Source organism: Xiphias gladius, chromosome 1 (genome assembly GCF_016859285.1).
Source record: "Xiphias gladius isolate SHS-SW01 ecotype Sanya breed wild chromosome 1, ASM1685928v1, whole genome shotgun sequence".
Taxonomy (NCBI): Eukaryota; Metazoa; Chordata; class Actinopteri; order Istiophoriformes; family Xiphiidae; genus Xiphias; species Xiphias gladius.
The window spans coordinates 33,159,334-33,187,272 of record NC_053400.1 but is presented as its reverse complement, the minus strand read 5'-3'; the positions used below and the strand labels follow the sequence as shown (position 1 = coordinate 33,187,272).

General features: G+C 41.4%; 3 protein-coding genes across 3 annotated transcripts; 2 read left to right on the top strand and 1 right to left on the bottom strand.

Annotated features, from left to right (window-relative positions):
* Positions 1-134: 134 nt before the first annotated feature.
* On the bottom strand, positions 135-6,683 carry crybgx (crystallin beta gamma X). The gene is made up of 6 exons (XM_040137703.1): positions 6,640-6,683; positions 6,086-6,134; positions 3,116-3,237; positions 2,084-2,219; positions 759-898; positions 135-267 (listed from the first exon to the last, which is right to left on the bottom strand). The coding sequence occupies exons 1-6, from the start codon at positions 6,681-6,683 to the stop codon at positions 135-137; spliced, it is 624 nt and encodes a 207-aa protein (XP_039993637.1).
* A 3,177-nt stretch (positions 6,684-9,860) lies between these two features.
* On the top strand, positions 9,861-19,869 carry lctla (lactase-like a). Its single transcript, XM_040134362.1, has 13 exons — positions 9,861-9,987; positions 10,225-10,385; positions 11,387-11,474; positions 11,941-12,050; positions 12,151-12,279; positions 12,368-12,463; positions 14,161-14,215; positions 14,307-14,468; positions 16,188-16,462; positions 17,516-17,642; positions 17,797-17,996; positions 18,085-18,148; positions 19,754-19,869. Exons 1-13 carry the CDS (start codon positions 9,861-9,863, stop codon positions 19,867-19,869), a joined length of 1,710 nt encoding a protein of 569 aa, XP_039990296.1.
* Positions 19,870-21,509: 1,640 nt separating this feature from the next.
* Positions 21,510-27,871, top strand: tipin (timeless interacting protein). Its single transcript, XM_040141344.1, has 8 exons — positions 21,510-21,630; positions 23,070-23,219; positions 23,501-23,594; positions 24,564-24,639; positions 24,766-24,888; positions 24,983-25,046; positions 25,452-25,688; positions 26,583-27,871. The coding sequence occupies exons 2-8, from the start codon at positions 23,084-23,086 to the stop codon at positions 26,852-26,854; spliced, it is 1,002 nt and encodes a 333-aa protein (XP_039997278.1). The 5' UTR covers positions 21,510-21,630; positions 23,070-23,083; the 3' UTR covers positions 26,855-27,871.
* Positions 27,872-27,939: the final 68 nt, after the last annotated feature.

Below are 27,939 nucleotides of genomic sequence, written 5' to 3'. Positions count from 1 at the left end.
TCAAAATCAATAAATTAAAAGTAATTGAATAACTCCAGGAAACAAAACATTTGTCTAACAGTTTATTACCGAAACAAGTTTTGTGTGTGTGTGTTGACGGGAAAGCCATGTTGACAGCTCCTGGCGGACCAGGTTTAGCCGAAGCGGACTCTGCGCATGGAGCCCACGGTGCTGTTCTGGCTGCCCCAGTCAGGGAAGTTGTTGTAATCACGCTTCTCCAGAATGTAGTGGGGCCCTCTGTAGTTCGGCTCCTGATACACCACCCACCTGCACACACACACACACACAACCGCACACAATGCGTTCTGTAATCTGCGCTGCACGTAGAAGTGTTCAGTGTGAGCATGTTTACAGACTTTTAATATATGAACAGTTCACAAAGGGGTTTTGTCCTGACCTGGCAACCCAAAATCTATTTGTGGATAAGTTAGAACGGCTTGGAACTGATCTATAAAGCATTAGTCAACATTACGAAATCCGTTGGTGGCTACTTATAAAGACTTACACCCCCTAAAGGATGCTTTATTGGAGGGTGTGCCCTCACAAACACCCATAGGAATGAAGTGTAAGTACAGGACTATGATGAGTCCACAGGGTTATTCCAGTAACAATCGCCGCATGTGTCTGAGTTCCTCTTTGGGACGGAGGACCAGGAGAACTACAGATACCAAAGGTCTTCAGCTCCTCCTCCAGGTTGCTGTGAAAAATCGGGGATCTGTTGACAGACTGAGAGAAACCGGGAGGCATGTTGCACTCACGCTCCTCCGAGGACGCGGATGGAGGCGACCCTGTTGAGGCTGTAACGGCTCATCAGGTTGGGGATGTCGTCCTGGATCTCCATCTTCTTACCGGAGAACCCGGCTCGCTCGAAGAGCTGAGCTTTGGCAGGGGTGCTGTCCTGAAGGGAGCAGAAAGAGACAGAAAAGCTGGTCGGGGGTGCGTGTGTTTTTGGATATGTCGACCCCGTGTTACCCTTGTGTTACTAGATTAGATACTGTAGAGCTAAACGGCAGCTTTCTGATGATGTGCCACTGATTTCAGGCCAACGTGCAACTTGGAATGTTCTCACACCAAACCTTTTTTTCCAATTATTCCTTATTTTGGGGCACAAATACAGGTATAAATCCAGTTTATCGTTTACAGTCTTTGACAGATTTTCCTCTAATTGCTTTTGTGTCAAACAATTAAAAAAAATTCAGTAACACCTCAGATTACGAGCTGCAAATTACAGGTTTTTTTTTTTTAGTTTTTTTTACATTTGAGGTTCAAATGAAATGGTTGGCACCTACAAGTACGAAGAAAGTGGTACAGCGAATGAGGAGGTAACACGTTTGCATTTAGGGGGCAACCTAGAACTGAATGACATGAAGTGACTACCTCCACTACATGCGGCACGTTACTCATCAGATGATCCTACCTGTGATACCAGAACTACTTTACTTTTCCCCAATTTAAACTCTATACATTATATTGCAAATGTATTTAATATAAGTTCATATTATTAAATTATATATTTACAACATGAACATAACTGTTACATAGCTTTTGCTATAATGGCAAATCTTTTTACAATAATGCGAAAAAATTTGATTAAAATTATATTAAAAGTTAATAAATAACCATATTAACAATAACAACTACTCCATATTTAAAAAAGTTTTGCCCTATAATTTCCTAAAGTATTTTTGTCAAAAATTCAAATGAATTATACTCTAAATGGTTTATATCAGTATAAACACTTTTACCCATTTTTTTCCTGCCTTCTTACCTGGTAGTAGCTCTGCTTTCAGTAATTCTAGAAAATACTCAGTGTGATTTATTCCAAACACAGAATTGTCACTTCCTTAATTCCTGACCTCTTGTCTTCCTCCCTTGCACCAACACATACTGTAGGTGCCCAGTACATATTTTATTGATACGTCCCACATGTGCTAAACAACTACGACTCTAAAGTTTACTTTTTTTGCATGATTTGGGCTTTGAGGACTTTATAAAAGTATGTTACTGTTACTGATCCAGCAGCGTTGCAGCGTCGCTGACTTTGTTTTATTTTGTGTGTCTTTTGTTCAGCTTCCTGTTTCACCTGTTTGACGGAGCGGACGGAGGAGACGTGGTCCACCTGGGCGCACCACTTCTCGTAGCAGTTGTACTCTCCCCGGTCGGACATGTCCCACAGGTACTGACGGCCGCGGAAGTTCTCATGCTCGTAACCGACCCATCTTCAAGAGAGCGGAGATGGAGAGACCAGAGTCAAAGCAGCAGGAAAAAAAACAAAACAACAATCTCGAAGTCAAATCCAAAAGTTACATTTATTTACTGACCCTTTAGATCTAAAATTTGGATTTCCAGTGAGAACCGGTTTGGTTGTGGAAGTTTTGTTGATCTTTCATTGAGTAGAATTAATTGTAAATTGATTTCCACAAAGTTTGGTGGACAGATAAAACTGTGATTTTTTTTTAATTTCCACAATTGGACCATTATCACTGTCAAATTTTATTGTGAACAGGGTCCAAACTACATGTTGAAATATTGTCACTGAAATGTTTTACACTGCTTTAAAAAAAACAAATTACATGTCTTTTTGTGCAATGTGATTTTTTTTTTCTGTGCAATAGTTCCATTAATTCAAATCTATTTTCTCTTTCAGGAGGAAATAAAAAGCAACGTTGAACAACCTTGAAACTTGAATGTGGTCCATGTAGTCCAGTTTTATGTCTTGATGTCTCGACACGTTTTGACCTGAAATCACCCAATTAAATACTGGGACGGTTTTGTTTGTTGTTTTATTTGTTCATATTTAAGTCTGCTCAAAGACGGATTAAGAAAACCCCCTTAGTAGGTGTAATAGCAGGACTGACATTTGTAAATTCCCACTTGAACCGCTGGGTTTTAGGTGTCTGGTATTATTAACTACATCGGATTTTTACATATTATGAGTTCCGTGCTGTAAATGGTGAAAGAAAGTGTGATGAAAATCAAATAATATCGGTATTGCAGTCCAAAGATTGGTCATGGAAAGGCTACAGGATGTTGGTTCATCGTTTCCTTTCTCTTCTGGATACCAGCGTGTGTTGTAGTGACCTGTCGCCTACTTTAGGTGGTGATGTAGACTTACGCTCCGCTCTCCACCTGCACAGAGTTGCATCTCTCTGGGAAGTTCCTGTCACTGAACCGGGCGCAGTCGGAGCTCAGCTCCAGCCGTCTGCCGGCGTAGTTCCTCTGCTCGAAAAGGGTCACCTGAGGGCAGAAGTACGGCAGGAAAGGCAACCACCGCGAAGAGCCTGCTGTGATTTTACCGCTAAGTCAGACAAACTTGGAAACTCAGGCGTTCAAAATGAAAGAGCATTTTACATTTCATTATATTTTCACTGCCGGTGTAAAGTTAGAAACTTCGGGGGATTTTAAACAGGTCCAGCCTGTGCCCAGCTTTTCCTGGGGGCTCCCATGTGTGAAGCTTTCTGTTTGCTGTCTGCCTTCTGTATTCTGGTTTTGTTTCAAACTGCCCCTTGCAGAGAAACTCTATGACAACTCCAGTAGGATATGAACACTACAGGGTTTATTCTTTAAATCTTGGAGTCTTTCCCGTCGCAGTTTTTTTATGCCAGTAACCCCAGTAACCATCCAGTGTGTGGACACATCTGTTGTCTTTGACAGGGGGAAAATGTTAAAGGATTGCCTGAGCAGTCTTGTGTAAGGTCCTCAAAAGGACAAAGCTTCCAGAGGCTTATGTAAATCACTACACAAAGAACTTCAACGTAAACTGATTTTACAGGGAGTATTGTGCCGTATATCATTTCTTTGTGAACAACGGCCGGAGGTAGTGATTTTACTGGAAGCTCGGGCCGTTACACGACTTAACGCCCCCGAAAAACCGCAAACTGCCTGTTTTACATTTGTGTTTGTGCACAGGTCAAGACAACCAAGATACAACATGTAGACTAGTGAGCTCTAGAGGTGTTAGTGGGTGTGAAACCCTGTGTTTCCCCCTGCTGTCACTTTTTATGCTAAGCTAGGCTGATCGCCTCCCGGTTTCAGCTGTGTACGTAACACACACAGACACGTGAGTAACGTCAGTCTTCCTGCCTGATTCTCGGCGGGGAGGCACACGTTTTCCAGAATGTCGAACTGTTCCTTTACGACAAATATTGGCTTGTGAGCAAACTGAGCAGTTTCTGGTTGTTTGTCCCTCCAGTGTCAAATGAATTAAAAGATTATTTTTTTTAAATTACAGAGTTAGTTCACCTTTAAGAAATGGCATTTTAGTTCAGTTCAGGGTTCACCTGGGATATTCGTTTAGTAGAAAGTAGAATCAACAAAAATCAGATCTGTGGAGTTTTTGGCAAAGTTGTGTCACTGTTTTTAAATGTCATTTTTCAGTTCTGTTACCGCCGTAATCTAAAGCCTCTTCACTTCCATTGCATTAGGGTGGAGGCGGAGGTTTCAGCCAGATATCTAAAACCAAAACTACCTGAATGGAGAGATACCAGAAGAGATAAGGCGGAAATACTGTACGTTGTTGGAGTTCTCAGTGAGCTGACCCTTAAAAGTCTTAAAAAAAAAACAGTAAGTTTTATTGGATTGACCTTAAACGCACAGCGTGTAACTTTATGCCACTAGGCGTCTCTCAATCACGACAATTACAAAAAAGACGGAGTTTGGCGACGCCGTGGGATCATGGGAGTTGGCGTCTTCATCACCACTGCCGTCATTGCAGTCAGCCTCTCCCAGTTCAGATTCCTTCAGTCTTAATCGTTCAGGAGGTTTTTTTTTTTACCGGGAGCCCAATTATCCGCAGCCGTCTCCTCCTCTCCAAAACAAACGGACCAGGTGATTAAACCCAAATCAGATTCGCGTTAAAAATCGTCCCGGAGGGGCTGCTAGCTGAGCTGCCGCTAACGTTTGCTCGGCTTGTTTCTCCGGTAACTTAAGATCCAGACGTTCAACAGGTTTTTACCAGGCCTTGAATTATCCCTCAGAGGTCTCCTCCTCTCCAAAACAGGCGATTAAAACCAGTGAAAACACTTAATGGAGCAGTTTCACGTTAAAAAAAATCTGTGTTTCTCTGATGCTGTTCAACGGACACAGGACTTCTCGGAGGAGCTGCGAGCTGAGCTGCCGCTAACGTTTGCTCGGCTTGTTTCTCCGATAACTTAAGATCCAGACGTCTGATGATTGAAATCTTTCATCTGGTTAAAATATATAGCTACTAACGACCGAGATCTAAAAATTGTATCGTAAAAATATGGCTTAAAACTGGATAAAAAGTCAAGTTTACTGCATCTGCCAGACAAGTACAACGCTGACGCAAGCGGCAGCGGGATATGACGCCATCGACAGGCAACCAAATGAAACGGACCGTTACCTTGATTAAAATGACGGATTTCTCTTTGTTTGAAAATTGACGGAAACATTTGAGATCAGATAAATTCGCAACTCAACAAAATGTATAACATAGATCTAGTCATTTTAGGACATTTTAATGTGAAAAAATGACACATTTTACCTTTAAAGGATAATTTGACCTGATTTCAACCTGAGCCTTATTTTCACAGTTTTTACATTTGAAATGATGAAACTGCTTCATTTGGCTCCAAGTCTTAAAGAGCAGCACCCAACATGTCGGCCCTAAACTAAAGACTGTAAACATTCTCAACAACCCAACGACAATCATTTTCATGTTGACAAGAAACAAGTACCGCGAAGTTAGATAAGCCTAACTCACCCTCATAATTAGAGCTGCAACCAACAATTATTTTCTTTATTGATCAATCTATTATTGTCGCGATCAATCGTTTAGTCTCTAAAATGTCCAAAAAAAGTCACAATTTCCCACAGCCCACACTGATGTTCTAAAAAGTCTTCATTTGTTAAGTCAACAGCTGGAACCAGCAAATGTTTAACATTTTATGTTTGAAAAGCAACTGAAAAGAATAATCAATAATCGAATTTTCTTTGAATCGACTTATCGAATAATCGGCTACTCGTTACAGCTCCACTCGCACCACGGAAGAAGTCGATTTTTGTAATTCTGCTGTCTCTACAAGTTTGTTTCAACAAAATAACTCCAGGTAGTTCTTTGACTCACCCTCCCACTGGACCCGTAGAAGGCACGTTGGAGCACAGACCCCAGCTTGCTGTAGATATAGAAGCATTTTTAATGAGTCATTTTACCGCAAAATCATCACTCAATAGTTAAAACAGACCATGAAGCAATCACAAAGAAATTTCAGAAACCAACTCTGTGTTGATATTTTAAAGGTGCGCGAGTGAAATCAAAGACCTTGGCCTCTGAGAATTTCATGACTCGTGTCCTTTTAGACTAAACAGTTTTGCAGTTTTAATGCCTGTCCCCGACTGGTTGCAGATCAGGACTGATGCTGATTTGGTAGCAGAGTCGTGTTTTAGTCTTTCGAATTGAAAACCATCATCTTGCACCTAAAATGTACGTGTGCATGTCTCCTACAGCCATCATCACTCTCCAGGTGATTTTGGGAAACTGGTGTTGGAAGCGTCACAGAGAGCAGAGCATGAGAACCGGCAGGAGGTGGGCTGCGGAGCCACGGGCCCGCCCACCTCGACACCTCCGAGCGGGGGTTCTGACCCCGTGAGCCCGGATGGTGCGCGGCACTCTGAACATACCTGGTTTGTTGGGCTAATCCTGGGACCTTAGTAAAGATGTTCATGTCAGCTCTGCGGGGCCACAAGAAAGCCCCTTAAATACGGCGAGCTGAGGTGAGCCGACGGGTACTAGAAAGCTCAGAGGGGTTCTGCACCAGTCCTCGGGGCCCTGGACCTCATTGATATGCTAAACACACGGCCGTGCTCATGTTGTCTTCTCTGTCCGCAGCACATGCACATCAGCTGCAAACACTGCAACTGCATGCAGAGCACAAAGACAAACACATACATACAATCACACACACACACACACACACACAGAATTTGACATAAATGTGTGCATGCAGACAGACAAACACAACAAGTAGAGAGTCCAGTTTCTGTACACACACACACACACACACACACAAACTGCACACTAACATGTAAATGTGTGCACAGAGAGTGCAGTGCCAACAGTTTTGGCTTTGAACAATTCAGCATTTTTTTTTTTTTTTTTTTTTAAAACAACAGTGCTCTGTAAACAATGCACCTTATGTTAATGGTTGTATTCATGCTTTGTCCAGGGCCGGCTCCAGCTCCACCGCATTCACCGGAGGGGTCGTGACCCTGAGGGGAGCTGCAGCGGCAGCGGGGGGGCTTCTCCCGTGGAAGCACATGGATGCGTCACCCCCGTGAACCTGCACCGACGGATTTGATTTTACTGTTCTGACGGTTCCGCCGCTGCGCATTCGTGTAACCGGCAAACCCACGTCTGACGGCTCGACGGCCCGGTCCGGATTTAAGTGATGTGATGTGGAGGTTATTTACATATCGCACATTTAACGAGATACCCCAGAGACGAGATTCTATCCATACAGCCCTTCAGCCATAGAGTCGTGGTACAGTTGTGTTACAGTCCCCTTCTACCCTTAGACCTCGACCGAAGAGGGAAAAGCTTAACAGGCGAAAGAAGAAGACGCAGGAGAAATAGCTATAGAGCAAAAAAACCCTCCTCCGGGGCACACGACGGGTGCCGGAGTAGATAGATGCAGCAGTAACAGAATTACAATATTAAGTAAGTAAAGTACAAATGTAGTAATTACTCTGAAAAGACACACAAGTAATTCTGTACGTCTAAATGAATAAAAAATAATAAATGTTGTCCTGGTTGTGTGGGCTGGGCGGCGGAATCCCTCGTGTTGTTTCCTTGGCCTTTATCTACTGATATGTAGACTCTGTTATAATGTGTGATTTTATGGCATTAGAGTATGTAAATTTTCATTTTTGTGCACATTACATTATATTGTATTATATTATATCACATACATTGGCTGTATGTTAAACAAGTATTCACTCTTTACACTTCTAGTGAATTCTGTTTACATTTTTTTGGTTTGTTTTTAATTGAAGCAGAGTAATTGTTTTAACATAATACTGTACTGAGCTGCAACACTCTGACTAGCGCTGCAAATACTGATTATTTTTATTATCGATTAAACTGTCCGTTATTTTCTTGATTCATCCGTTAATCCGGTTGATAATTTGTCATAAAAATAGTAAAAATGCCCGTTGTAATTCCTCACAGCCCGAGATGAGGGATTAACATCGCTTGTTTAGTTGAACCAAATGTCCAAAACCCAAAGGTAATTTCTTTACAGTCGTATAGGACAAAAAAAGCGGCCGCTTAATTTGCTGTCGATCGAATCGATTAATCAACTCGTCGTTGACCACAATCCGCACATTTATTCTCGAGTAGAGGAGTCAACGCGGAGACAATATCTTTCCATCAATTTAGATTTAAAAAAACAAAAAAAAACCCCAATCTAGTCCAACAGAAAAATGTGTCCACATTATTAGTATTATTTCGTCCACTCCTGGGGACAAAAAAAAACCCCAAACAGTTTCCAATATAATACAGTCAAACTAAGGCCTCAAAACTCCTCTCTGACACGTTCATCAACAAAAACTTTACATTTTAAGTGTCACAAAGGTAGTATATACTATTTGCAGGGCTATTGTTTTGTATTATGCTGTATTGTAGAGGTGTTCCTGTTATTGTGTACGTGAAGGCTGTCGTGTTGCTCGACACAAACACAGGACAGAGTGAGAATAAATCCCGTAGCCTGAGGCGCTTGTTTCCAGAATGGTTCATCTTTGGATTTTTCTACTTGTCTTTTACAGTGGACTCCATACATAACTGGCTTCTGTGACAATGTCTGTCCTGTTTTACAGCTAAACACAGTACAAAGCCACGCAACAGTGTTATGAGACCAAGCTGCTCATGGCTCAGGCTCATTAACATTAACTTTGCTTACGGTGTCAAAATCCCTCCTTTTTCCAAAAGATCTGTTTGCCCCAGCAAATTCACGCTCACACTTCACTGCCTTCAAATGGAGCGGTATTCAGTGTGTGTGCGTGTGCGTGTGTGTGTGGGGGGTGGGGGTGGGGGGGTTGTTGCTGTATGTGTGCTGATGAATAGCAGAAAATGTCCTGGATGCTTCACCCTGTTTTGTTTTTGTAACTTTGGCAGTGAACCAGTCGCCGACACCGGCGAGCATTAACCAGATCCAGAAGCTTGGGGACGTTTCTTGCACTTTGGAGCAGTTTCCAGCAGAGACAAATGCAGCAGGTCAGACATCTATATGTGGTTCTGAGTGAGGCGGCCGGGGCTGAGGCAGAAAGAAAGGGACAGATGTGGGGAGAGAAACAGCACAGGCTTTGGCAGGAGGACTCAGAGGCAGCTTTGCAATTTTAATACACTTTTATTTTTTAACCCCGCTTATATTTTACACCACTGACGATATAAAGCAGCTTGACATGTCTCTCATCCTGACTGTGCTGGACAAGCTGGCTTACTTTCTGTCTCTGATAGCGTTTTGTGTCAGTGTGTCTTACAGCTGGCTGAAATGAAACTAGATTCTTCCTTTATATCCGTGGGGTCTGACAATGACTGGGTGTTTTTCAGTCGATATTTAACAAATGATCCTGAGGTTTGGGGTTTGAGTTAGGATGAAAACCTGTGGACACCTGACACCTGAGCGTGAGTTTCTGAATCCTTGCTTTACTTAAACATGCCTGTATATTCTGGGATTTGTCCTAAACTTATCCAGCTCATGGTAGACTGACAGGTTTTGGAGGCCTACATATTGCTGTTAACATGTAGGCCACGCTGATGTGAAATTAGTTTTCAAAGCTGGCTATGTATGTGAACTTCTCTGTAGGCGTAACCGAAGACAGTGAGCTCCTTGCCGAAGATCACGATGCCGCGGCGGTGCATCCTGAGGATGTGCCATGTGCTTGCACTGGTGCTGTGTGTTTCAGCCACTGAGGACTTTGACTGGACGAAGAATGAGAGAACATCCTTCTACTATGGCACCTTCCCAACCGGTAGGACACACAATTAAACCCAAAATAGTCCACAAATTGTAGATGTTCGTATTCCGAGTGCAATTTTCCCCGAAAGTTGAGTTGATTCTCGACCTCGGAAACGGCAGATGATACGATAATCTAATAGAAGGTGATGATGAAATGACGAAAAGCTCCAGAAAAGCCACTAGACCGCCCTCGTGGTGAGAATGTTTTGTCGGCCGTGGGTTCGATTGTCTGCCTTGCGTTCCTCTGCAGGTTTCTCTTGGGGAGCTGGCAGTTCTGCCTATCAGACTGAAGGAGCTTGGAACGTAGACGGCAAAGGAATGAGCATCTGGGATGCATTCGCCCACAAAAAGGGGACAATATCCTCAAATGACTCGGGAGACTCCTCGTGTGAGGGATACTATAAAGTCAAGGTGACATGGCAGAAAAAATCTAGCGCCTCTCCAAAAAGGAGAAGGCACTCGAGAGTATAAATCTCCGCGGATGCTTAATGTTACTGTTATAAACCCACAGACATTATTCCTAAATTAAGTTAAATTAAGTTTTGAGTTGATTTCTAATCCGGCAACCACATCTTTAAATGATTTGGAATAAAGTCTATATCTGTTTGTCAGAGTTAGCCAGATTTGCTGATGTCCTTAACATTCATTTTGACCCTTTTTTTAAATTCCAAATTAAGTAACTTAAGGGTTGGGAAAGTCATTTTGTTCCACTCAGTCGGACACTGAGTTCTGTATCAGCCTTGACCAGCTCTTTATTGAAGCTATGAGAGTGAAATATTCAAACCCAAGATGTTCATGGCTCTACCAGTAGCATCAAACTGAAATATTCTAGCCATCTTGTGCTTTTTTTTTCGATGCATTTCCTCACATTTAGCATCTCTGCAAATTTTTGGGAATTTCAAAGTTGAACATTTTGGAAAATACGCTTTGTTTTCTTGCCAATAGTTAGATGGGAAGATTGAAACACACTCTCATCTCTGTATGGGCTAGCTGACAGACCCGGGCTAGCTGTTTCCCCCTGTCTCCAGTCTTTATGCTAAGCTAAGCTAATAACCTCCATACTTTATACACAAACATAGGAGCTGTGATGATCTTCTTATCTAACTCTCGGCAAGAAAGAAAAATAAGCTTATTTCTCAAAATGTCGAACTATTCCATTCAAATGGAGTTGTGAGGGCTTGAACAACATTTGGCTGCGCAGCATGAGATTGTGTGTTGATATGAGATGTTATTAGTAAAGATACCTCACTGACATAAAAATATAATTGATTGGTACCACAGGTAAAAAACACTGGTGGTAAACGGTTAATTTTCCTTTAACTTTAATAGCAAAACCAGAGCTTAAGACACAGTTATTTTTCTGTTTTGACTTGCAATGGTTTGGAAAATATTTTCTGCCGTTTGTTTTAAAGGATGACATTAACTTGATGAAGGACATTAAGTTGAATCATTATCGTTTCTCCATCTCCTGGCCAAGGATTTTACCAAGTGGACTGAAAAGTAAGCAAATGCCTATTCTTTTATATTTATTTATTTATTTTACAGTATTTTAGTGTGGTGGAAAGACATTGTTTACTATGTTTCCTTGAATTTTTGATTTGCTGGTTATTGTAATCAAGGCTAGAAGTTTGTTGATAACTGAATTAGTCAACTGCCAGAAAATGAATCAGCAACAGTTTTGATAAATGATTTAATCATTTAAGTCATTCGTCAAGCAAAAATGCAAACAATGCTTCCGGCTTTTTAAATGTGAGGCTATTCTCTTGTCTTGGCTCTATCACACTGGAAATTAAATACTTGTGTTGGGCATTTTTCATAATGTTTTGGACATTGTGTAGACGACATGATTGACTTGTTCATTGAAAAATGATTGATAATCGTCATTGGCTGCTCCCCTTGTAATTATGCTTTCTCTCTTTAGAGCAGTACTGATATTAATTCCATCTCTGGCTGGCCACTCTTTCAGGTGAACACATCAATGAGAAAGGAATCAAATATTATGATGACCTGATTAACATGCTGCTGGAAAATAAGATCACACCCATTGTTACTCTGTACCACTGGGATTTACCTCAGGTGAGCACCGGACTCACGAAACCTTTGTACTTATATTTCCTTTTGCCGATTGGAAGCTACAGTGTGAACAGTAATACCGTTTTACACGCCACCTGTTCAGGTCTTACAGGAGAAATACGGCGGCTGGCAGAACGTCAGCATGGTGAACTACTTCAACGACTTTGCCAACTTGTGCTTTGAGAGATTTGGAAACAGAGTGAAGTACTGGATCACTTTCAATAATCCATGGGTATGTCCGAGAAATGGTGCGTTCGCGGTCTCGTGAGCAGATGTAATGTTGGACCTGTAAATCAGAGTGTGCTATCTCGTGTTTTCAGTCGATTGCTGTGGAGGGATTTGAAACGGGGGAACACGCACCCGGGCTGAAGCTGAAGGGAACAGGATCTTACAAAGCCGCTCACCACATCATCAAAGTAAGGCTGAAGCAGTGAAGCAGTGGTGGTTTGTGTCCAGGTTGGTGTTATTCTGTCACCAAACAACAGCCAACACCGGTGACAGACCCCAAAGTCCCCAGTGTTACTGCGTGTCAGTCGGTGTTGGTAATACGACCAGTAGACGGGCCTGCGTAAAAATCTAGTTTTAAGAGCTTTGTTATTTGGACAAAACAATCTCACCAATTTAGTACGTGTTGTGATGCTTTACGTTGTATTAATTCCAGCATAAGCGTACTGGCCGGTCATCTCCTGGATGAACATTTTACCCTGTGGACTGAAAAGTATGCCTGACCTTTTTTCTAACAGTTTTTCAGTGTGACGTTCATTCTGTGCCTTTTTTTTTTTTTTTTTGATTTGCTGGGTATCAATTTGATAAATCGGTTCATCATTTAAGTAATTTGTCAAAAAAGGTGCCAACATTTGATGCTTCCATCCTTTTAAATGTGAAGATTTGCTGCTTTTTTTCTGTTTTACATCACTATAAATTGAATATTTTTGCGGTTTCCGACTGTTGGTCGGACAAAACAAGCAATTTAGAAGAGGGCTCATGATGAGCATTTTTCATTTTTTTTGCATTGATATAAAATTAATCTTTCGCTGGGAAATCTTTCAGGCAAACAGACGAATAAGAAAAGAATCAAATATTATGAAGACCTGATTAAAATGAACTTATTTTGGAGAAATGTAATGCTGCCCAATTCAAGTTTTTAATTAAGTTATCTGAAAAGTGGAGGAGCGAATGTATCTGCGAAACATTAACTGACAGCGTATTTCACTTGCTTTCCCTACAATATCCGCTCTCGCAAAGATCCACCTGTGGTAACTAAAGCATGATTAATGTTTCCTATGGTTCTGTTTAGGCACTCACATCACTTAGTTAATGTTAGGGAAAGATCCTGGTCTTGTTTAAATATTAAAACAGTTACCACAGACTTGGTGGCACGAGACACTTTATTTTATTAACATTTAACCAAATTAAAAATGTTTTCCCTGACCCTAACCAAAGCGCTTTTGTTGCCTATACCGTAACCACATGTGGGACTCAGGATGCCAGCCCCGGCCTACGATGTCAAAGTCCTGCACGTTGTAGGCCCTCTCGATCCCAGACCACCCCCCTGCACATTGTGTGAGGTAGAAAAAACCTAGCACTAGGGTTGACAGGGTACATGCATGCTTCACAAAAGGCAGCAGTTGGGGTGCACGGTGGTCAGTACGGGCCCAACAGCAATTTGTTGCCTCAGAGCCCCCTACTGGTTAAACCAGCCCTGGTCTGCACACAACAATCCCAACATGGGTTCTTGTTCCTTTAGGTTCTGTGGTGCCACAGTTTCTTTTGTACATTAGAATAAAAAGAAATCAAAACAATTAAAAAAAAAAAAAACGGTAAAATTATGGCTTTTTGGAAATTTGTTATAATTTGTATGTAAAAAAAATTTAATAATTATTGTTTTTAATGTTTGACTTGGATGGATTTTGTTGATGTTATAGGTATTCCATGTGGTTTTTGCGGGTAGTATGACGTTGCCCCCTGGCCTGGATTTTGTTGTGTAACCCCTGACATTTTGTGTGATTTATAGTGCTCCTTCTCATAATGTCAAACAAACTAAAGTAAACCAGACTAAAAGAAAAAAAAAAACAAACATCCAGGTGACACTTCCCTTCTGTCTTTGTATCAGGCACATGCTAAGGTTTGGCACACGTACGACATACAGTGGCGAAGCAAACAAAAAGGTAAAAAGGAAAACGTTTTCTTTTTTTTTGTGGTTGAGGTCAAAGATAAATTTCCACCATGCGGGATAATAAAGTTGTTGTGTGTGTGCAGGTCTGGTTGGGATCTCGCTAACGGCTGACTGGGGTGAACCGGTGGACCTCACCAACCAGAGGGACATTGAAGCAGCAGAGAGATACATCCAGTTCTACATGGGCTGGTTTGCTACTCCCATCTTCAACGGAGACTACCCCCAGGTTATGAAAGATTACATTGGTACGTCACGGCCACGTATGTATAACCGTTTACACGGTATTTTAGGAGAATGGGAAAAACAAAAGCATCAGTGATTCGTTCAAGCACCTCACCTGTTCACCTGTTTACTTTTTTCCTGACAAGCAACCTCTTGTTTCTGTTCGAATGATAACTCTTCACTCTGAAGAAAAAGGCGAGGTAGCACGATGCCGTTTTAAGCACCACAGAACCTCCTAAGGAGGCAGTCAGGGTAGAAGGCTGGACATGAGGAGTGTCTGACTTCAGCCGGAGACTTCTGTTTGCTGCCCGTCTCCTACCGACAAGTCTGAAAAAGCAGGTTATTCTGAACCATGACCAGGACGTTTCCCTAACCATGATCAAGTAATTTAGGCTGCCTAAACCTAAACAAACCTTATTCATAAAGGTGTCTGATTAAAAAAAACAAAAACAAAAACAAATACTCACTGGTTTGTTTTAGTAGGCAGTGACAATCAAACTACTGTATTTTGTCATTTAGATTAGAGGACTAGTTGGACAACATCATGCACCCTTGATTTGACTTACTTGTACTATTGTACTATTTTGGCCAGCTGTGTCACCAACACTGTGAAACAGATGCTGAGTTTTGATATGGATTAAGGTTAGACAGCTAAATCAATCTGGGTAAGTTATGGGTTTTAGTTAGTTAAGAAAAAGATACGCATTAGGAGGTGGGGGTTACGAAGGGCCAGAGAGGGCAGGCGATGGGTTTGTGTATTGTATTTATACTTTTGCACAATCACTAATTTTCCAACAGCAAAGTTATTATTTTGTAGACCAGGACAACAATTATCATGTGATCTTTTCACAAGATGTCTTGAGAGTCTTTCATGAATTATTTCTTGATGCCATTTTCTTTTTAACACAAAATTATTTAAAACAGCAAAAGTATTCGGTGATGACAACAAAACAAAAGTTTTTTGTGTATACAAAACAAAATAATTCTTTCTTGATCTTGACAAAACCAAACATGAGAGGAAATTATACTTTTGGCATGTTTGGGCTTCCATAGTCCTTGTTTGTCTTACATGAGCTCCAGCTACTGCACTAAATACAAAATGCATCATACAAAATGATGCTGCGTTACTTTAATGACTGTATCTGTGAATTTAATTTGATTTTTAAAAAAAGCACGAACACTGCAGTTTAATGGTGCATAAAGATGGCGGTCTCCTTGTAATCATACAATCCTGTGTGTCCATCCTGCACGGCAACACACGCCACAGCTAACGCCATTCATTCACTTCCGAACAGCAAGTGACACAGTGATGCTTCACGTCATAGCAGTGGTTCCCTGCCAGGGGGTTGGGGTCCCTCAAGGGGTTGCCAGGTAAATCCGAGGGGTCACGAGCAAATAGGATTAAAATTATATTTTTTTTTCTTCAGATGTTGCTTGAATCTTTGTTTTTGTTTTTTTGCCCAATGATGTATTGTATAATTTTACTTCTTTAATCAAAATACGGGAAGAAAAATCCTTCTGGCTGACCTGGTATTAACCCACAGACACACAGATGGTGAGGAGAGGTCACATATAGAAATTGCTTCGTTTTAATGGGTCACAAGTTAAAACGGTGGGGAACCACTGCATTATGGGTATAAAAAAGACGCTACATCACACGTGTAATCTGCCATTTACAGAATGTCACCTCGTCTGCCTCGTCCTCTTCTTCACTACAAAGTATTTTGAACTCTCACCTGCAGGCAGGAAGAGCGGCCAGCAGGGCCTGGGAGCTTCACGGCTGCCCGTCTTCTCGCCTCAGGAGAAGAGTTACATCAAGGGAACATGTGATTTCCTGGGCCTCGGCCATTTCACGACCCGCTACGTCACCCAGAAGAATTACCCATCAGGCCTCGGAGACAGCTACTTCGCAGATCGTGATCTCGCTGAGCTGGTTGACCCAAAATGGCCTGATCCCGGCTCCGAATGGCTCTATTCTGTTCCTTGGGGCTTCCGACGCTTGTTGAACTTTGTCAAGGTACACAACAGAGATCTGCATAAGATCCAGATTTCCAGCTGTATGAGATTTATCTATATGAGATCAAACTCTTTAGATTTCTTCTGGGGAAAACTGGGTTTTGGGACCAGGAGTAAAGTGACTGTGACGTGCACAAATTACAATAAAGATGGCAAATAAGTGACGCAAACTGGGCTCGCACGGCCTCTCAGAGTCAGCTTCTACACAGAAAATGGAGTCAAATAAAACAAACAGAAGTCCACAGACGGCTTCAAGTACTGGAATTTTAAAACTGAAGAAAAAACTCATTTCGTTTCTTGCTCAGAGGTGGATGATAATACTGATGATACTCTTAAGTATTAAGTATAAAGTACGAAGGGCACTAGGGTCGACCCTGTCACCTCCAAGTTTCCAACGCTAAGAACGTGATTAGCTTAGCTTAGCACAAAGACAGGATGCAGGGGGAAAAGGCCAACCTGGCTCTGTCCAAAAATATGCTTCCCAACACCTCTAAAGCTCACCCATGAACGTGTTTGATCCCTTTTGTTTAAGTTAACAGAAACATAAAAATGACTATTTGTGATTTCAGAGGGAGTTACGGTGTGTTACTATTTGTTGAGAGAAAACATTTTATCCGTCTGCCAGTCACCTCGGTGCACCTCTGGGTCTGCGCCGGTTTCTTGGGAACTTCGTTGCGACGGCATTTGTTGTTGTTTACAACAAATAAAAACAAAAACATTTAAAGGAGGAGTTTGGCAATTTTGGGAAACACGCTTCATCTGCCAAGGATTTGTTACGCGTAACTCCCTGTGAAACCACAACTTGTTGTTTTTACATTTCCTTTTGTGTGGAGATAGTGAACCTTAGAGGCGTTAGTATTGATCTTCTCATCTAACTCTCGGGAAGAAAGCAAAGAACAAAACTGAGTTTTTCATGTAATTAATGAATTAAAAAGATATGGGTTACTTAGCTTGAAATATGTTGTGTGTCTGAGTAAATAGAAATACATAATGATATGAACATATCAGTGTGCATTCCATCTAACTTGAATGTATTATGACATCTCTACAATAGACTCAGTATGGAAACCCCATGATCTACGTGACAGAAAACGGCGTGTCAGAGAAGATGCTCTGCACCGACCTCTGCGACGACTGGAGAATGCAGTACTTGAAAGACTACATCGATGAAATGCTCAAAGGTGAAACAACGACTCAGCTAAACACGTAGACAGCGTCACGAAAGAGAGATTGTTTATGTCTGGTTTTTCATCCTTTGCAGGACGTTCCTGACGTGAAATGAAATGTGTCATCTTGCTGTCCTTTGTTTGTTCTCTTCCCCGGGCCATTTTACAGCGATTAAGGATGGGGTAAATGTGAAGGGCTACACAACCTGGTCTCTCCTCGACAACTTCGAGTGGGATGAAGGATTCTCTGAGAGGTTCGGGCTCTACTACGTGGACTTCAGGAACAAGAACAAACCACGCTACCCGAAGGCCTCTGTCCAGTTCTATAAACGCATCATCAGCTCTAATGGCTTTCCCAATCAGAGAGAGGTAAACTCCCAACAACATAGTCCGCGTTAAAAGGCCGTCTGCAGGAGAATATGCTGTTTAACTGTGAGCTTCGGTCGGATCTTTACAGGTGGAGAGCTGGAAGAGGAAAGCCGTGGAGACTTGCTCTTCCAGTAACCAGCTCCTGGCTGCAGGTCAGTACAATAGAGCATTAAAGTGTAGGCTGTGAGAAGCTAGGTGGGGCCAAACAAAGGAAAATTCTGTCTCCAGCTTGGTTTTCTGCTCTCTAACAGGGTTTTTCTTTGTTTTGCCCCTCCAGCTAGAAGAAAATCCCAGGGAAATCAGGAACATGCAGGAATGCAAAAGGCTTGGCCAGTGCATGATGAAGTTTAGGTACAAGAGTTGAAAGGTTGCCGTGTGAGATTAACACGATTCTCCCAACAGGGCTTTCCCCTGCACTCAACTGCTGTACTGTAAATGATAAGGCTGGCAACATTCTAAATTTTTGTTGCCGTCCACATACAAGTTTTAAATGAAAAGACCGGAACCAACGATGTATTAGTCCGTCTCTCAGCACTTTCTAACTTCCCTACTCCGTCTGCGCTCTCAACCCCAAACTCACTGGTTCCCGCTGAAGATGTGAATCGTTAAAAACAGCTCACAGATACATAGTTTCATTTTTACAAAAGGCCCAGTCATTTCTTAAACGGCCTGCTATTGTAGTCTTTAACAAACGGTACTCAAACCGGGAGAAACAGTGCCTTTGTTGGGGACTATTTTCAGCAGCGGATTAATCCACATTTGGTGCGTTAGTGAGTATTTGGGGGCAGCAGGACGGTGCGTGTGTGTGGGACAGAGTCAAAGTAAACCAAGGTGTGTGTGTTCATGTCTATGAAGGAACATGTCAAACCATTGCGACAGTTTGACTCACTGATGTGGTTTTAATAGTTTCTGATATATCAGATATATCAGGCTTTGATACACACACAGCACTTGTTAGTTGAATACATTCATTGTTGGTTTCGGTCTTTCCATGGGATTTTTTTTACAAAATACAAAATTTCACTGGCTTTATACTTCCAGGCTTTTCATTCACTTAAAAATAAAACTTTTGCTTTAGGTTATTTCACAAATTTTCAAAGGTTCTCAAAGCCCAGAGGACAAAAAGTGGTTCAAGTTATACATGAAAATAAAAACTAAAAGTCCTAAATAAATGCTTTACAATTTTGCCTTTGACAAATGCAATTCACCAAAGCCTCAGCAGTTTTTTGGCAAAAAAGTCAATTTAAAAACATTTTGTTTTGAAGTATAAGTACAAGTCTAACTTTTTTTTCGTCTAATGATACACACCTTGACTAAGGAGGATAAAAACCTGACACATTAGGAAATTTACCCATAAGAATATAAAAGCAAATAAATGGAGAAATAATACGATACACAAAGAAACTGAAATAAATCTATAAGATGTATTGCTTTTCCTGCATGTTTTTTAAGGTCCACGCGTTGCCAGATTAACCTCCTGAGGAGCCCTGGGCAAAGAGTAGTTGTTGGGCCCCTATTGAGTCCCATTATGCATGGCTGTTTTTTTAAATTTTATTTCCCCAGGCACCCAGAAGCCGACCAGTACTTATGAGTACTCGATTAATTACTTGCTTTGGGGGCCGGGGCAGTTGCCCGCTTTGCCCAGTTGGTGATCCAGCCTTGGGTCCATGGGGGGCCCTTTCCTGTAATTTAAGGGCCACGACTGTAAATGGAGGCATTAACAAACATTTACTCACATTTCCATTCACGTGTTTCAGATCCGTTGATAGGCCACATGGAGATGGTAACGGAGATTGTGGTTCCCACCGTGTGCACGCTCTGCATCCTCCTCAGTGCAGTCTTCCTCATGTTCCTGCTGCGTGGACGCCTCTGAGAAACACACACACGCACACACACACACACACACACGCGAATAGTCACATCATATGTTTTTATCAAACCAGACGTCAGTGGCCTTGAAGCTGAAGAAATGAATCTGAGAGTGACTCCACCGCTGTAAAACTTTATCCTGTCAAGAGCATTTTGTTGATTTAATTGTCCTGCTGTTCTGTTTTGAATAAACAGACTCTTTTTCAGGTTGTTATTATAAAGTCAAAACAGCCAGAACCTGTCATGACTTCTGGAAGAATTAATTCAAGCTTGGTACATGATTATTATGATTATTTTTATTTTTTAACAAACTGGTCTTGTGTGGTTTTTGATGTAGCTAAGTTTTATAGGCTACTCAACCTAACTGCAGAGAGGAGTTGGTTTACTGTCGAGAAGTCGTAAAATAAAGAAAGAAGAATGATGGAGATAAAGTGTTGTCCTCTCTGTGGATCATTAAACTTCAATTAAAAACATATTTAAGTGTAGAATGGTGAGTCATTATTGTGTGAGAAATGTTTGCTCTTAGGCAATTTTTGGCTTCTAAGTGCCGTTAAAGGTGGATTTACACCCATCAGCTGAACGGTGATCAGCGTCAGATAAAATTCACAGGGATGGGTTTTCCACCACAGCGTTTTACCCTTCAAATTTACAGCCTCAGGAATGTGAGAAACGAGTATAAGGCAGCCAAACGCACTGAAAATGTTGCGGCGATGAGAAGCTATTTTATGTTTTTTTATTTGAATGTTAGAAACGACAGAATGGTTTATATGCAGTTTCAGAGACCTCTCCACATTGGTGGAAAAACACTCAATCTCAAGATTATTTTTTTTTTTGGGCCTACAAACTGTCAAATTTAAAAGTTTTGAGACACCCAGAGTCACCATTGGTGGTACGGCTTTCCCTGTCCTAGTTTGATGTTTGCATGGGGCCCGGGAACCCCGTAAAAAAGCCACCAGCTCAGATAGTTGTGTACCAGTGGGCTTAAACGCTGCCACCCGCCAAGCGTACGATGGGCTTGATCTTTCTCGTGCGCTTATCCCGAGGCATGTTTAAATGGTATAACTGGCTGGTTTTTGAAATTCAAATGGATTAAATGAGAAACCCAAACAAAAATCACTGGCTGATCTGATCATTAGAGAGAGACTAAATTTATGTTTTCTCATGTTGTAAAGGGTCATGAATGTTTGAACCTTTTAAAATATACCTGTGCCGGACTAAATCCTCACACAAACATGATAAATTGTACATTTTTTCGGCTTGTGCACAGAAATGGGGGGCGTCTGGTAACAGCTGTGTTTAACCTGTCACCAGTATAACAGAAAAATTTGATTAATGATCATTTGAGAGGCATACAAACCGCTCCTTTATCACCTATATAACAAACCTGAACTTGCATGGAGAAAATATACTGAATTAGCCTTAAAATATTTTAAAACAGTTTTTAACAACTATAAAGTGTCCTACACCTTTTCAGTTCCTTCCTACAAGTGTTCAATCAATTCTTAATACGTGATCTGTCCTGTTTTAAGATCTGCCAGGTCGAATTTTAGAGTCTTTGGAAGGAGAGAGATTGGATTTGGATTTGTTTTTGTATGCGTTTCCCCGGGACTTCCACACGGTCGTCTGTCTAACTGGTGCCAGACTGGGCTCATATCTGCGGGACTTTATTTTGAATTTCAGAAGAAGAAAAAAATCTCCGTACCGGAAGTTGGTGTCGCTGGCTTCGCGCTGCAGGTCGCTTCGCTCACCGGGCAGCTCGTAACTGGTATGACAGTGTTTTGGGCATTTCATTTGAATAACTATTTGGTGTTCCATGGGCTGGTTTGATGCCGTAGTCTTGTGGTTTGAGTTACGCGTTGCCATTTCGCCGGCACCAGTCAACCTACATGTTAGCTAACGTACGCCAGCCGGTAGTTAGCTTAGCACCGACAGCGCGGCGTTCGTTTACTCGTTTACCGCGACCAACGTTTCTCAGAACTCGAGGTCCAGACAGAGACGTGAAAGTCCTGTTCACCCAGGCGGGTCCGGCTCCGCCTGGCCTCCGTGTGTGCCGGTGAAAAACAGGACGAATTATTGACAGTTTGTTCATTTTGTATGTTGATGCTTGGTTGAGTTTGCCGCCTTCCGGTGGTCGACCGATATCTGTTTTTACATTGGCCGATAATAGAAATGAGCCAGGGCGGGACGACACTTGATATTGGTGGCCGATAATGCGATTTCATTTAAAAAAAATGGAACAATGGCGACTTTGCCCCCAGATTAACAGCTTCCAGCTCTGCAGATAAGGGAAAAGGTTCAGGTTTTTTTCGTACAACTTATAGTTGCGAAAGTTTATTAGACATCTCACTTTTCGATCTGTGAAACCTTAGTATTATTTATAAAAGCAAATAATGGTGATTTCATTGCATCCCACCACACACACACACACACACACATTTATACATGAATAGCCTCCAGTAAGTGTTTAAAACACAGTTTCATATTTGTGTAAACACAAAAAAAAAAAGATTTTGCTGCTCTTGCAATTGATATAGAATTTTTTTTTGTACTTTCACAAATAGAATAAAGGTTTTACAAATCTAAAATTGGGTTAAGCCTTCAGCTTTTTGTGGTAAGTCTAGTCCAGATTTGACAAGTCCGGGTATAGGTGTTTTTGAGCCAGATCTAGTCCATTGTGGTCAGGGCGAGGAAAAACAGCAGTGAAATCCCGATGAAATCCCTTAAACAACAATAAGTGGATCAAAAAACAACAGTATCATTTAGGATGCCTTTAGATTTTCTATTAATTGTCAAACTGGAAGCTAATTTTAGCATTGTAACACTGAAAGACACACTGACAGCAACACTAACTCTAACACTAAGAAACTGAATTATGGGAATGTTGCTACATGGATATTATAGGAACGGTGATGGAAGAAGCATTCAGGACTATGCAGCACCATGTGCACCAAAAACACTTTATTTCAGTTAAGTTTTACTAGAAGTTTAATCATCTAAAATTATGTAGGCCAGAGGCCAGCAAAGCAGCCCCACAGTATGATAGAACCTCCATTCTTTTATTTAAAATTGAATGAGCTTTAGCACAGAGCCTGAAGAACAAAACAAAAAAAGTGTAACTATCCAAATACCTCCAGCCTGGACTACAGCAGTCAGCATTGCTTTTAAAGATGATTGTGAGTGATACAGCTCTTTCTTTTCCTCCAGGAAAACACACCACCATGCTAGACCCGGAGGAAAATGGCCGGTACGACATTCCTGACTACAACAGCATAGTGGATGAAGCTTTCCCTCCCCTCCCACCACCTCACTCCCCGGGCCAGGGAGGACAAGAGGAGGGAGACCCTTTTGCAAATGGTGAGAAGAAGAATGCATTAGGCTGCTGCCAAAATCTGTCATCAGTCAAGAGAATATTCAACATTTAGCTTCAGTTTATACTGAGATATTGAAAAGGATTATAGACTTATGGTACGGTTATTGTACAGATGTAACAAAAAAACACCTACAGAGAGTAACTGGTGGACTCGATTTGAGAGGCCAGTTTCTAATCTGCCCTCCTGAAGGTTTTCTGTAGTGTAAATGTCAACAAGGGGATGTTGACCGTCCGTCCGTGTTGTCATGTGGTGTGGTTGATGCAGAGGAGGAAGACGGTGACGCATCCAAGCTGGCTGAGGTCCCTGCTGCTAAAAGGAGAGGAGTGAAGAGGCCGCAACCAAAGCTGGACTCTCAGAGGTACCTCAGACATCAGTGCTATTCACATTAAATTCATTAAAATGCAGAATAAAAAAGTGTAGTGTGTTGTCAGCTGATGAGGATGCCACAAAGCACGATTAAAGCATGTACTTTTACTGCTTGAAAAAGCCTGGGCAGTACATGATTTATTGTTTGTTACAGACTATATCATTTAATTGCAGCTCCACTTATGGTTTTGAAGATAATTTTGGCTCTTACTGGATCTAATTACATATTATGAGAATCAGTGAATTATTTAAGTGTCGGTTTTTCTTGCTGACTTTATTGCAAAGAAACACGAATACTGAGGCTGCAAATTACTTTGCATTTTGCACAAACACAGCTACAGATTCAGTCATTTTAGTTGGCATTAATTACAAAAAGTTGAGATTCTGGTGGGACTGTTTTTTAACTTTCGATACTGTGTAACCCTAGATTAAATGAGTGTGCAATGTGAAAGGCGTTTTTAGTGTTGTCATAGCATTGTTAACTGTTGTTGGTCGTACCTTATTTCCAGCAGCAGCAGACAGCTGTTGTTTTTTTTTTTTTTTTTTTAAATATATAAAGCAAAAAAAGCTCTGCACGCTGACGTTTCACTACCTGCCCAGAACCTAATGGCAGACAAAATCAGCAACTACCTGGTGAACATAGTGGAGCATTTAGCACCTAAAGAGCCAGATATTTCCCTCAGGAGCTGGTGGAGACCAAACCAGAGCTAAAACAAGAGCGAAATCATCATAAACACAACTCCAGATGAATTTTAATGTAGCTGTGCGTCTGCTAGAGGCGTAAAAATGAAACCATTTTGCCACCATGTTCGTTATAACATCTTTATAAGCTGATAATAGGCAAATGTTCCCAGCTTGTTTCACTGCCCCCAAGTGTTAGCCACAGAAACTATTAATGTAGGTTTCATTGTGGATAAGTTTTTGATTAGAATTAAAATGTTTACGCTTTGTTTTTCTCCAGGCTGATCTCAGAAAGAGGACTTCCAGCTCTCCGAACACTGTTTGACAATGTCCAGTTTAAAGGCAAAGGACATGAGGTAAGAACTGACAACAGATCAGTTAAATTCAGCAGACACCTGTGGAATAGTTCATAACGGCTGAACTTATTCATATCATATATATTCAACCAAAACTCCATGATGTGTTTGTGTTCTTCCGATCAGGCTGCAGACCTGCGGCTGCTGATGCAGAAGATGGAGAACTGGGCCCACAGGTTGTACCCCAAACTGCAGTTTGAGGACTTTATTGACAAAGTGGAGAAGCTCGGCAACAAGAAGGAAGTGCAGGTGAGATGAGGACGCTGATGCTGAATATTTTCATGAAGTGCACTAGACATCTATAGTGCATATTTAGTAATTGTTTGCCTTTTTGCATTGGCAGACTTGTCTCAAAAGGATACGACTGGACATGCCACTGACACACGAAGATTTTATGGGTAAAGATGGTAAGAGATTAAAAACGCACTAGTGATAGTCGTCGTGTTCACAGGAGTACAAGTGATTTGTGTTCAGAAATGATTTGAAACGTGAACCGTTGACACCCGGCACGTAGGGGGTTAAAATCATCACCTGTCAAACTGCTGGTAAAATTTACTCGGTGTAATAAATGAGTCACCTGCTGCACTTCATGAGCCAGTGGATGGTCAGTTACCAACTGAAGCCTCATGTGGATGCGTATTGTACAGCAAGGGTCTGTTGTCTGTTTGCCTTGCTGCTGAATAACTGGCCAGTGAAACCTGTAACCTCCCCCAAATCAGTAACATAAATCAGAGTAATAAGTATGAATAAATAAAAAGTAAGTAAATGATAAGTATAAATTCAAAGTCGTATGGAAAATTGTTTTGGTCTAGGTGAAGAAGAGGCGGCGCCTGAATTGCAAGTATTTGGAGATCCTGATCCATTTAGCAGAGCGAGCTTCCCCGATGACGTACAAGGGCCAGTCCACTCTACCCCAGCTCAAGCTGCCCCACCCGCCCCCTCGCCAGCTGCCCCCTCCCTGACCGAGGAGCAGCGCAGACTCATTGAGCTGAACAGACAGCGAGCCCTGGAGAGGAGGCTCGCCCGCCAGCAGCATCAGCAGCAAACGGGTGAGCGGCACTTCCTCGGTTCAGTAACGGAGAAAAAAGGTTCACCAAAACAACGCCCGTGGTGAAGTGTCCTATAATGTTTGATTACTGCATCCTCATCAGACCAGTCAGTGTAGTTGTCTTAGGGCTGCAACAAACTATTTTTAATTAGCAATTAATGTGCTGATTATTTTTTTGATTAGTTGTTATTAGTCAATCAAGTATCGAAGAAATTGTGAAAAAGATCTTCATCATAATTTCTCAGAGCCAAAGGTGACATGTTAAAATGTCTCACTTTGTCTGTAAAACTCCAAAAAAAATTCAATTTATAACAATACGAAACAGAAAAGCAGCAATTCTTCACATTTAAGAAGGTGGAATCAAAAAATGTTTTATTTTAACATAGAAAATAACTCATAATAAATCTATTATCAAAACTGTTAAACTCTTATCAAATCCATCAACTTATCCTTTCCATGTAATTTTTATATTTTGGGAACACTCACTAAAATGCATCAAACCTCCAATTAAATCAGGTGTAGAGCTGCAACAATTAGTTGGTTAATCCATTAGTTTAACTGAACTAGTTTGATAATCAGTTTGTTTTTAAGCAAACATGCCAATATTTCATGGTTCCATCTTTTCCGATATGAGGGTTGGATACTTTTATCCGTCATACGTGATCGTAAACTGAACATCTTCGAGGTTTTGACTGTTGGTCGGACAAAACAAGACATGCGAAGACACTTCTTCAGGTTGTGTGAAATTTTAACAAATATTTTTCCCAATTTTCTGACGTTTTATAGACAAAACGATTGAAATATGAAAATAATAGTTAGTTGTAGCTCTAATCAGTTGCTGTTTGTGCAGCATCTGATCTTTTGATCCTGATGTCACTGTTTTTCTCCTCTCTAGATCCCTCAGACTCCCAGACGGTGGACACACCCACATCAGTAGACGAACCCACATCTGTCTCGTCTGCAAATATCCTCAACAGTTCTCACTATCGGGGCGAGGAGGTGGGGGATTCAGACCTGGAGCCAGTCGGCAGCAGCACACAACAACCCAGCCAGCTTCCGAAAAAAGACTCTGAGCCTCCAGCTGAATCCAGTCAGCGTGAGGAAGATGAGGAGACCAGCCTGAACCCAGACCAGCAACCCAGCAACAGGTGTGAGGACGGAGATTAAGCCTCAAGAGGGCAGCACATGCTCTTTGTGGTTCAGAGTGTCACCTGTATGGCTGAAGCTTTGGAAGTGAGCTTCACTTGAAGAAGCTCACTGTGTGTGTGTGTGTGTGTGTGGGTGTGTGCGTGTGTGTGTGTGTGTGTGTGCGTGTGTGTGTGTGTGTGTGTGTGTGAGTGAGTGGAGAGTGAGTGAGTGAGAACTGTTCTTTGTGGTCTGTAGTGGCCAAACTGATATGTTCCAATTCAGAATTCCTGTTCCTGTTTTCATGGCTGCTGGTTTGTGGGTAGAGCTGCACACCTGTTCACGGTGTTTTATATCATGTAAGGGCATAGAGACTTTTTATCAAAGTGAACACAGACTGGAACAGAGCTGCAACTACCAATTATTTTCATTATTGGTTAATCATTTTTTATTTGATTACAGTCTTGTTAACAGTGAAAAAATGTCCATCACAGCTTCCTAAAACCTGAGTTGAAATCGTTTTCTACGTCTTGTTTTGTCCTACCATCAGTCCAAATCCTAAAGATATTGTTTACTGTCATAGACGGCAAAAAAAAAGGAGAAAATCCTCACATTTGACAAACGAGGTAACCTTTAGCATTTTTGCCTGAAAACTCACTTAAACGATGAATTAATAGTCAGATTGATTTTTCTGTCGATCAACTAGGAATCCAAGTTTCAACATAAGCAGAATTTTGTTAAGTTTTCCAAATTTCAGTGTTTTCTCAACTCTACTAGGTGTTAGAAATGTCCACTGAGCCTTAATGTCATTAATTAGAAACAAGTTTCTTAAAAAAAAGGGTCGTGGTCACTGACTCGTTAATGGATGCGATTGCTTTTGTTCATTTAGTAACGTCATGAAGGGTCTCGGCCGTAAACTGATGAAGCCTCTGCAAAAATGTGACCTTACATTGTTTTTATCGTTTAAAAAAACAAACAGGGAATAGTTGGTGTCTTTACCAGTTTTGTTTTTTTTGTTTTTTTCAACCAATAACAATAAATGTTTCCTTCCAAATCAAATCTGGGCACTTTAATGCCTCCTATAACCTCATTGTTTTCAAATACACACTGTACAATGTTCAATTACC